Consider the following 12,100-nt stretch of genomic DNA (forward strand, 5'->3'; position numbering starts at 1 on the left):
TGTAATGGCTTTCTGTCAAAAATGTGTACCCAACCGAGATAACCCTGATGACATCACTATAACATCATCAGCTTTTTTTCCGACCTGACAAAGCTCCTCCAGAGCCACAGAGGACATTGCAACTGTTTCCATAGACTGAGTATACTAACCATGACTAGTACCTGTCCTGAGTGCACCTTCAAATTGTGTTTCTTTTTAGCTGAACACAATAATTAAATTCATATTATATCATCAATCAGCGTCCAACTCCATGCCTGCATCTCCACCTACAGGTAGAAACAGGAAGTGCACGCACAGGGAACAAATCAGCACAGATTTTCACAGCCATGAATCAGTCCCTCAGAAAATGATGTGGCAGCCCTCAGTGATGAAAAACAACCCTCCTCGCCGAGTCGTGATGAGGTGAACCGGCAGCTGGAGCTCCAGCAGAGAGAGAGAAAGAGAGAGAGAGAGAGACCACCAACATCAACACCACCACCGTGCAGGAAAAGCGGCTGTCTCTTCAGAGACCATCCCCGACGCCCACACTTCCGGACTGGAGCCTCTGGAGGCAGCTGGGTCGGGATGCATCCGTCTCCCGGTGCTGCTTGAGATGAGGATAAGACGACGACGTCTTCCCAGTGAAGCGGCGATGGTACATTACGTTACATTAGACCTGCCCGTTACAATCTGAGCAGAAGTGATCAAATCGCGGTGGTTATTCGCTCAATACTCAACAAGAGGGGATTCAGGCATTAGCCATACTGTCTGTCTGCTGTCAACTGTTGCTTATTTCCACTGTAAATGAATCTTATAAGGTAGGTGAAATCATTGCATGTCATTTTATCCCGCTGATATTATAATTAATTAGACATATTTATCATATTGCTGCCGGACAGTGATTTTAATGATGATGAGGAGGAGGAGGATGGTTTGGGAATGAGCTGTTAAGAAAGTCAGCATTTACATTTCAGCGTATCTTACAACTGATGATGTAATAATCTTGTAGCCCAGGGTTTATTTGCTTGCCAAGCATTATTATTATTATTAACACACACACACACACACACACACACACACACACCTGCCACTTCCCTCCTCCTCCTCCTCTTCATCATCATCTCGCTGTCTCTTCTGTGTGCACAGTCTTTCTTGAAACACATATCCTCTCTTCGACTTATATTTGGACTTACACATGGAAGTCAATGGGCTCTGGGTTCATGCTGTCATGGGGTGGTTTGGATAGTTTTAACAAGTAGAGGTCAAACAGAGAAGACTTGGCAGTTATTTTCACTGCCAGTTAATGTGCTGATTGCTTCTCAATTAATCGATGGTTTGGTCTGTAAAATGTCAGAAAATAGTACATAATGTCCATCACAAGTTCCAAAGATATTCGATTTACACTGATGTAAAACAGAGAAAAGCAGCAAATCCTTATGTCCAAGAAGATGGAATCTGCATGTCTTTGCTTGAAAAACGACTGAAACGATTAATCGATTATAAACATAGTTTCAACTCTAGAGCAGACCATACTTATGAGACCTTTTAAACCTTTTCTGTTCACCAACAGAAAAGAGCAAAATCCCCTAAGCTCATACATAGAATCAGATATGGAAAACCGTTTTATGTGTGTAGGTTCAATGTGTTGTCATGCTGTAGGCAAATTATCACATTGAAGTTTTAGTGATTGATTTATATGATAAAAGTTGTCCTGCATGAGTACACAGCTGCCATATTGTAACTGCTTTAAGACTAAAGATTATTCCAGAAGGTGGGAGGTGATTATTTTTATTATTTTGCTTTGTTTTTCCATTGTTCACATCTTTACATTAGAGCTGAAACAATTAATTTATTAATAGATTAGTGAGCGACAGAAAATTAACCAGCAACGATTTTGATAATTGATTAATCGTTATTGTTTAATTAAGAAAAAATGGTAAATATTCACAGGTTCAAGCTTTTCAAATGTGAAGATTTGCTGCTTTTCTGTGTTTTATATCATTTTGAACTTAATATTTTGGTGTTTTGAAATGTTGGTCGCAACAAACATGGCGTTTGAATATTCTCAAAACCTGTGATGGACGTTTTTTCTTTTTTTTACATTTCCTATACAAAACAATTAATTGGAAAATTATTCACAGATTAATCAATAATGAAATTAATCGTTTTTACATACCTCCTGTCGACTGCCCTATCACTTCACACTCAAACATGCAATGAAGTCCACTAGAATATAGGGCTACAACTAATGGATACTCTCACTATCGATTTGAATCAATTCATTGTTTAGTCTTTAAAACATCAGATAATGAAAAATACCTGCCCCTAGGTCCCAGAGCACAAGGGGACATCTTTGTGCTCTGGGACAAATTGCTTGTTTTGTCCGACCAACTGTCTAAAACCCAAATATATTTCATTTATGATGATATAACAAGGAGAAAAGCAGTAAATCCTCGCATTTGAGAAGCTGGAACTGGAGAATATTTGGCATTTTTGCTTGATAACGATTCATTTATTATCAAATATTTGCAGAATATTTTTTTGTCAATAGACTAATCAATTATTTAACTAATTGTTTCAGCTCTACTGGAATGTTTTGGGGTTTTTTCATTTCCCCTCCTTTTAATACTGTATGTACTTAATAATATGTATATTAATTCATGTTCACCATTAACTGGACGGAGGCTGTGGTCTTCATGGTTCAATAAGACAACTGGAGCAGAGAGCGTTCCTTCTGTCCATCCTGCTGTTATATGAGAAGAGTTATCATGATGTTTCCGCAGCTCTGCTCCTCTCTGTCCAGTTAGTGTGCCTCTCTGTCTGGCCTCTGGCCTGGTAATTATCAGCCAGCTTGATAAAGTCATTAATGACCCGGCCAAGCCTGCTGGGCCTGGCACTGACACACACACACACACACACACACACACACACCAAAAGAGAGTTAGTCAGACAGTGTGAGGCCAGTGTTGGATACAGGGCGAGGAAGCCTTTTTATTTGGGACAGGACGGTGTGTTTCTGGGCTGGATCAGTTAGTATTAATAACTCTGAATGAATGTCACTCTAAAAACAGCTGCTTAAGAAACAGGAGCACAATGTAGAAGAAAGAGAAAAGAAAGGATGAGGCATTTTTTCCATGATTGTCATCACATGAGTTGGTTTTGAGCCTTCTATTGCCACTACTTCAGTTTTATCTCCCGTATCTCAGTATCTACAGAAGGATCAGGAGTGTCATATATATGATTTAAAAAGGTTTGATCTGACGCGTGGGAGGAAAACGTCATGTTCTACTGTTTCACACTGTTGCACAACAACACAGAGATATAAGATGGACACATTTAAGGGTGATGATGCTGTTCGGTGTTTGATCTTTGGTGTTTCTACCTTTGGCTGAAACATCTTAAGATTTGAAAGAACGAATTGATTGTCTTATGCACAAAAATGCATATATATGAATTTTTAATTTGAGTGGTATTCCCTTTGATGGCTGCCTGTTTCTCATTTTGAGTCCCACCAATCTTAGAACAATGTGTGTGTGTGTGTGGGTGAATGTGTGTGTGAGACAGAGACATCACTAAATCTAGGTCTCTTATGAAATCTAGCTCTGCAAGATGCAGCATAAAAACAGGGAGGGGTTGTGGTTTGTGAGTGAGTGTGTGAGTGTGTGTGTGTGTGCGTGTGTGTGTGCGTGTGCGCGCGCATGTGTTTTGTGTGTCTGCATGGACGTCTTTGTCCATTTGCGTTCCTGCATGTTAATTTAATCATCGGGAAGCAGAGAGGAGTCATGGTCGGGGAACAGGAGAGGGAGATGGAAGAGATGAGGAAAAAAAGATGAAAGAAACTAGGAGTTTTCTGGTGTGGAAAAAAAAAAGACAATCCCTGCTCGGTGGTTTCCATGACAACAGTGACATCACTGATGGAGTGCTACCTCCCGTTCTGTGTTTGTTTGGGTTCCCGTGAAAAGTGTTTGAGTGTAAAGGAATAGGTTTGTGTTTACATATACGTGTGTGTGTGTGTGTGTGTGTGTGTGTGTGCAGGCATATCTGCACATGTGAACTGTTTATGAAAGAGATCATCAGGACAAACCTTCTGGTTCAGTCAGTCCGTGGTTACCCACTGTTGCCGGGCAACAGCAGTCATGGCAACAAGTTGAAGCATGATCTAGCGTTGCTAAGCAAAAGGACAGGGTGGGGTGAAATTTTATGAGCAGCATTGGGATACAAATATTAAAGACATGGTTTTAGGACATTAAGAAAATGGAACAAAATAGTTCATAGGAAACCCTCAGGATTCCCACAAATGCTGCTTTTAAGGGTTTTTTTCATTTAAATTTTGTATTATTTTCAGCTCTGCTAGTGTGTACGGTATCATTGTTGCATGTAGCCAAAACTAATGTTTCATTGCAGATTTTAGTTCAGATATAAAAAATTTATTGAAGTATATAAACTTAAATCTGTTCATTCGTGATGATTCCAGGTTTATGAACAACCGCGTTCCTCCTAACAAGAGATACCAGCCCACAGAATATGAGCATGCTGCCAACTGTGCCACGCATGCGGTGAATGCACACTCACTCACACACACACACACACCACAGAAAGTGATCATTAACCTCACACAGCTGAAATGACACACTCAGTGAAAACAGGAAATAAATCCAGCAGTATTATGCAACAGATAAATGAGAGACACCTTCAGATTGTTTTTAAACTACACCTACATCATGCACTAGATTTCAGTTTATCCTGCATGTTTGTCTAACTGTGTCTCATGTTTCATTTATGTTATGAATTCATTTAGTTATGGATAATCCCCAGCCTGCTGGGCAGCTCAGTGTTGCACTTCCAGTCGGAGGACCAATGGGAGCGACTCTCGGCCTGGGTGTACGGGGCGGGGCTCAGCTCGCTCTTCATCATCTCCACCCTGTTCCACACTGTGGCCTGGAAGAAGAGCCACCTACGGTACACACACACACACACACACACACACACACAAAAACACACTCGCACACACATTTCAACACAATATTTGAACTGGATTGTAATATTGCAGATGATGAATATGGCTAAATAAATAAGAAGACATCGATAAGCAGCCTGCATGGCCCCTTCTTTTACTGCAGTGACTGAGCAGAATTTTCCAAGTTCTTTGGCGTTTTTGTCTGTCCTCTCACAGATTCACACTGGAACAAATATATATCCCCACCCTCCAGATTTGTTTTTGTGATCTAAAACACACTGATGCTACATGTATAAACAGTGTCACTCAGTTGTCATGAGGCTGTTTGGTCTCTCTCTTCAGGTCTGTGGAGCACTGTTTCCACATGTGTGACAGGATGGTGATCTATTTCTTCATTGCTGCCTCCTACGCCCCGTGGTAAACAAACTAGCCTATGTGTGTGTGTGTGGGGGGGGGTGTATATAGGAATGGGGAGTGTGTATACACAGTGTTTGTAGTTATTTGTTCCTGTTCATGCTTTACCAGGCTGAACCTGCGGGAGCTGGGTCCCTGGGCGAGTCACATGCGCTGGCTGGTGTGGGTCATGGCCTCTTTTGGAACCACCTACGTCTTCTTCTTCCATGAGAGGTCAGTTCATACATTCATGCATTTACTTTTATCAGTGTTGGACTGTCTCTCTGTTTGTTAATCTAATTCAGTGTTCATCCCATGTGACAAAATAATCTCAACTCAAAAGTCCACTTACTAGCTTTTTCTGACCTTACAACTGCATCCCATGATCTTCATCAGCAAATGGAGCTGGCTGATCTGACACCAGTGTCCTTTTTTCCCCAAAATGTAAAATCTTTAAACCTCTCTGTGTGGAAATGGTTAAGATGTGTGTAAAGTAACTTGAGGCTGTAACTATGCATTACTACTACATCAGTCTTTGTTTCCTGAGCAACTCTACCTTATCAAGCTTCGTTAAACATGTAACAAAATGGATTTAATTCATCACTGCCTTCATATTAAAATGCATTTATTGTGAAGCACATGCAGGAAATGGTGAAATATCAGCGGTAGCTTTACACACGTTAATTTAACAAAACTGTATTTAATGTGGATCGGTGGCATTTGGCTGATACCCAGTCCACTTACAAAGATCAGTATCCGCGTCGATACAACCTTAGCCAAGTGTAAAAGGTCAGTCCACAAGCATTGGTAGTCTTAACATTAACCACCATTTAAAACATAAAAAATCAGTGGTGAGAACCCTCCTCCACAGAGCATAACATCGTATCAGTGAAGAGGAGGATAGAGAAAGGGAGTTGCAGCTTGACACCTCGATATATGACCAGGACTCCCTTATGTGGCTGGGTAGTCAGAACTACTAGCGAGAGTCTTCCCTGGACTAGAGACTGAACGAACGACAGAAACAGACAACATCAGCTGTCTGAACACCAGACCAAAACCAGTCACAGGATCAATGGAGAAGGAGTCACAGGTAATTGACCAGGAGTCAGTGGATGCCCAGAGAAAAATCAAGAAGACCATCCATATTTGACACCAGAGACCATCCTTGAGCACTCAGAAAACTCAGAAAAAGCTAGTAAGTGGGCCATTGAGTTGACATTATTTTGTCCCAAGGTTAAGACTAATCTTCCATTCCTCTCTGTATCAGGTATAAGATCATGGAGTTGATCTGTTATACGGTGATGGGAGTTTTTCCTGCCTTGGTCATCCTCTCAATGGTGAACACACTTAATTTAGTCTCATCTGTAGCCTTTCAGGTTTTGTCATTTTGTTGTTCGAATGTCTTTAAAACGTAAACATAATAAAATGTCTGCTTCTTCCCAGCCGGAGCAGTCGGGGTTGTGTGAGCTGCTGGTGGGCGGAGCCTGCTACTGTCTGGGGATGGTCTTTTTCAAAAGTGATGGCATTGTACCATTCGCTCATGCCATTTGGCACCTGTTTGTAGCTATGGGAGCAGCCATTCACTACTACGCCATCTGGAAGTACCTCTATGCCCAGCCACCCAATCAGGTCCAGACCTCCAGATGACATCAGCGCTGACCTCACAGGGGGTAGCTCCTGTGTTTGAGCAACTTCAAGGGGTTGATGTGAGCTGTGTCCCAGTTCGGGGGCTGCCTCCTTTGGAAAGCAAGTGGGCTGAACCTCCTCCCTAATTAAGACATATAGCCTCACAAAAACTAATGGTGCATTTAGGTGTTCCTCCTCAACTTATAAAGTTAAAAAAATACATGTTCATCACCAAGTTGCTTTCAATCTGCCGGCAAAGTTGTAACAAGACTAAGAGTCTACAGCCACACTAGCGGCTCTGTGAGGGTGTACTTAGGCACAGCAGTGCTTTGAGCGAAATGCTAATGTCAGCATGCTAACATGATGTTGTTTAGAAAGTGTAATGTTTCTTAATTAGCACTAAACACAAAGCACAGCTGAGGCTGATGGGAATGTCATTAGTTTTGCAGGGGATCATCAAAGGTACAATTCATCCTGAGGGGGAAATTAATGTCTGTACTCTAAGGGATTTTATGGAAATCTATCCATAATTGTGGAAACATTTCATTTAAAACCACAAATGTGAACCTCATGGTGGGGCTAGTGGCTTGGGGATCACCAAAGTCATTAAGATACATCATCTTGGAACCATGTACAAAATGTTGTGCAAATCCATCCAGTAGATTTCACTGGATAGGCACAAAAGGACAAGTCAGGGGACAACTGCAAACAGTGTACTTGTAATGGTAAATGTATCCATATTACTTCAATGTATCTTTAACTTGCTGTGATTATCATATCAAGGCGTTTAGCATCAACAAACAGTGGAGTCTATGCCTGACTGCCATTATTTACATTCTGCACTGGCTTTTGTGTGACTGATGGCAACCTGACCTCAATTATCTGGTAAATATGATGTGGTTATGTGATATTTCCTGACTTTATGAGTTGATGAGGACATTTGAACGCACCATTAAGCTATTGTCTGGCATGCAGTGGATTGTAGGATATTGTAGTAGATACTGGAAATAATACACCAGTTGTTTTTGCCAAATGTGTCAAAAAAGAAGGTTGCGTTTGGAGGAGACGCAACCTTTCAGCCTGCCGTGATACCTCTGGACTTCAAAGGAGGAAGCCTGTTAATGAGACACAGCTTTTGTTTTTACCAGTCCAGTTTAGTTCAATTTCAAGTTATTTTTGCAGGAATTTTCATTTCATTCCAGTGATCAGGGGTTAAATTACTATTCTTGGAGATTTCTCTCCATGTGGTGCACAACCAGATTCAGTGTTCAGAAGTTGAATTGAAGGCATTGTCTAATTGTCAAGAGGAAGGCAATGTTTACATTTAGCTGACTTCACTGTCATAATTAGTTTTAGGACATTATTTAATGTATTACTATCATCATTAACAGAAAGTGTTGTTTTGGTTTGATTATGTTTAGGAGGTTACAACATCAGTAATTTACTATTCCAATTCAGAGCACTAGATAGCATTATTACTGTTATTGTTATTAGTTGTGCTATCTACACTGTAGGACACTATATGGTTTAACAGTGGTTGCTTCAGTTGGTGATTTACTGTGATTTCCAAATCAAGCATGACTGTAGAATGATCTTTTTTTATGTTGAACATACAGATATTCATGGTTTTAGGAGACTTTACCTGTGTGCTTCCAGATTTAGGCTCTGCTCAGTAGATTATCAAGCATAATTACTGAATTCTAATAATTTACTGTTGTTGATTAGGTTTAGTAAGTGAAGATGTCATCAGTACGATTTATACAGTATATATTTATCAATGACGTACAGTATATGTTGACTTCATCTATATTTTCTAATGTACTTATAGTGTCAGCTGATTATCTTCATTATCTTCAACCTAATGAATGGGACCCATTTGATAGAGTTTGTCAAAGCACTGCCAGAAGACTGACTTACTGCCGTAACTGATAGCACACTACTACCATATACATCTCACACTTGAAAGGAAACTGAAGCTATAGTATTGTTGAACAATCTGGCCCAATATTAAGGCATCTCAGGTGTGTGTGTGTGTATACGTGTGTGTGTGTGTGTTTATATGTATCCTATACTATCTGACTCCCATGAATCCAAAGCCTGTAATCGGCTGAGTCTATGTTTACACATGAATGCACGTACCTTGAACACATAAAAAGTATATTTGAAATATACATTTACTCCTAGTGTTAAGCTGTATGTGGTGGCACATGTTATATTGGACAAGCTTGTGTAGTGTGATAAATGTAGCTAGAGGACCAAAAGGTCATACCGTCTGGTATTCATGGGTGTAAAACATATTTTTTTAAACCTCTGCTCCTGTTCAAAATATCTTCACTGCTGTCTCTCAGGATTTGGATCATTTGGGCTTAAAAGCCTGTGAAGCCACATTCAAGGACCACTAAAGCTGCTCCGGTTGTTTGGGCGCTGTCTGCAGCAACGAAAACGATCAGATAGCTGTGAAGCAGCTTTCTTTAATGCTGGCACCACTCCATACAGCTTCACTTGCTTACTCACACCCCCAAGTAGGGCAGCAGTCCCACACGTTTTCTGCAAGCTTTACATTTGGGTAATATTTATAAAGTGACCAAACAGGAAAAAGCTTTACGGCAGATAGAAATTGACATACAGCCACTACAGATATTACATCAACAGATGTGTTCATAGATTATAATAAGGAATTTGCTGTAAAATACACAAAATTTGCATTTAGATTTGCATCAAAATAGAGTGTGAAAAACACTTATGTGATAAATGTGCCAGATTTGTTTTTCATTGAAGTAAGTGAAGAAGTTCAAGAGAAAATTAGGAAGGCAAAAATTGCCTTATCTTACAATGTTAAGAGGTTAAAAAATGAATGGATCCACACCAGAAACAAATCACCTGTTCCTTAGCCTAAGATATCGTGCTAATTTGCAGACAAACAAAATGAAAACCAAGCAAAGAGGTGGGACTGACAACATAATCTTGTTGGCACAGGTAACAAATAATATTATCCAAGTATTATAGAACATATCTGCACATTTTTAACAAAGGAGCAGCTATGCAGGAACTGTCTCCTTTGCTGCCTAACTGCCCCTGAACGGGGCCTGGGGCCTCAAATATACTTTCATTTCAAAACTTCATAATGTTCATTCCTCAATAACTAAACATTTTTGCAGTTACAACTTACTAACCAGCACATGAATGCATCATTATACTGTAGGGTCCAAAATGTATTCATTACTTTTTGAGATGTCTGACCAACAAACACACCAGGGTTAAAAATAACCTGGATTTAACACAAATCTTTGTTATTATCATTGTTTACCATTTTGTTTTTAGTCATTAAAGAGTGGTAATTTAATGTCAGAACAAATTTACTCTCACAGTGGACTGGGGATTGCATTTGTCACACTGTGGATATCTCAGTTTGGAATTAAACTCTTCAGATATATTCTCAAAGTGTTTACTTGAGCCTCTGAGAAACACCAAATGATTGAGCATTTACTGGTTTGGAGTACTCTGGGGCTATTATAGCGTATCGTAGCCAGTATTTTGACTCGTGCCACAGGCAGGTTTGGAGACGGTAAGATGAAGTATTTGAGGATTTGACGTGTGTCTGTCTTGTCTTGGTTATGATATCTGTCTCATTCACATGTACAGTGCCCACCTGACTTTGTATAGAGTTTTATAAACTCTCCATGAAGCCTTCATGGACCCCCGTACATTGTTTATAGACGCTCTGTGATTGTGGAGCTGCTGACTCTGTTCTCAGTGCTGCTGGTGTTTTCTTTCTGGTCGTACGAGACTGATTATATTATCTCATATTCTCTCTCTATAGTTTTCATATTGGTTTTTGTGTCTGTGGTGCTTTTGTGCTGTGATAAGCCTATATGATGCCAACAATGCTTTTATCTTTTCTATTTCTCTTGTAATAAAAAAGTTTTTTCATGCAGTATATTCCTGGACTCAACAATGTTTCACCTCTTTGAAAAAATATCTTTTTGCCTACAGAGGACATTGAAGGTAAAACTGCAGCAGTTTTTACCATATAATGGAATATAAATATATATTTGGATGCTGTACATACATTCTTATATGCACTGTTGACAGTTTATTTTTAAATGAATGTTTTAACCCTTTTTCAGCCTATTTTGATTTAACCAAACTTTCATGTCAAGGATACTGAAGTAAATCAGGCAGAAGGGCTTTATTTTAGGATTTAGGATCACATACCTCATTTTTGAGAAGAAGTTAGCTTACTAAGCTTACACAAGCTTACTGCTATTAATATAAAACAATAAAAATGTGGAGAGTATAATTTGTCATTCTTGTACATTTATCCATTTCACATTTAATGAATGAAACAGTGAAATAGTGACATTTCACTGAAAAGAATATAAATAATGACAATAACAAATCAAATCAGTTTATATATTTATGTTGACTTCCTCTATACAACACAATAGAGAAAGTTTTTAAAAAGAAATTATATTTATTCTTTTGCAGTTTGCAAATTTATTTGTTTCAAAATTACTATTGAAACAAATGCACTGTGGTTTAGACACATCAGGGGTCCTTTGATTTCTTTCTCCTTTTTTGCCCAACAAAACAAAACATGACTTTTGTTTAGAATAATGAGTAACAGAATCAAAATAATAAGCAAACATAAAGAGAGGAATACAAGTAATTGAACACCATTTTTTTCAACACACCCTCTTTGCAACTGTATTAGGTTTATCCATAAAATACAACAGGGGGACCCCAAACGTTTCTCAACCACTATGGATGTTCAAAGTGTTCAACATTAAATGTATAAATGAGACATTATGAAATTAGTAATCATATGAATACATACAGACAAAATAAGCCGTATAACCATGATTTTATTTAAAACTCAGCTCATTATTATAATATGTTTTGGATTTTAAGGAAATAAATAATTTGGAAATAAATTTAAATAACCTGTAATAAACTCTGTTATGAAGATAAACAGGATGAAATAACATTTTATAATAATATCCTGATCGGATTATTTCACAATTCCATGGTTATACTACATATTTTGTTTATATTTATTCCCATGAATGTTTATTTCATAATGATTTTTTAAAAATGTATTTAATATTAAACAATTTGGATCTCCATTAAGCTACCGCCTCCATG

General features: G+C 38.9%; 1 protein-coding gene across 2 annotated transcripts; it reads left to right on the top strand.

Annotated features, from left to right (window-relative positions):
- The first annotated feature begins 120 nt into the window (after window positions 1–120).
- mmd2a (monocyte to macrophage differentiation-associated 2a) lies at window positions 121–10,894 on the top strand. Of its 2 annotated transcripts, XM_044191539.1 has the most exons (7): window positions 126–797; window positions 4,454–4,535; window positions 4,778–4,938; window positions 5,279–5,353; window positions 5,462–5,563; window positions 6,597–6,666; window positions 6,773–10,894. In XM_044191539.1, exons 1-7 carry the CDS (start codon window positions 784–786, stop codon window positions 6,974–6,976), a joined length of 708 nt encoding a protein of 235 aa, XP_044047474.1. In that variant the 5' UTR covers window positions 126–783; the 3' UTR covers window positions 6,977–10,894. The 2 variants fall into 2 exon arrangements, with proteins under 2 accessions (XP_044047476.1, XP_044047474.1); XM_044191541.1 differs by lacking the exon at window positions 5,279–5,353 and having other exon boundaries at window positions 121–797.
- The last annotated feature ends 1,206 nt before the right edge of the window (window positions 10,895–12,100 follow it).

This window comes from Siniperca chuatsi, linkage group LG3 (genome assembly GCF_020085105.1).
Source record: "Siniperca chuatsi isolate FFG_IHB_CAS linkage group LG3, ASM2008510v1, whole genome shotgun sequence".
Classification (NCBI taxonomy): domain Eukaryota; kingdom Metazoa; phylum Chordata; class Actinopteri; order Centrarchiformes; family Sinipercidae; genus Siniperca; species Siniperca chuatsi.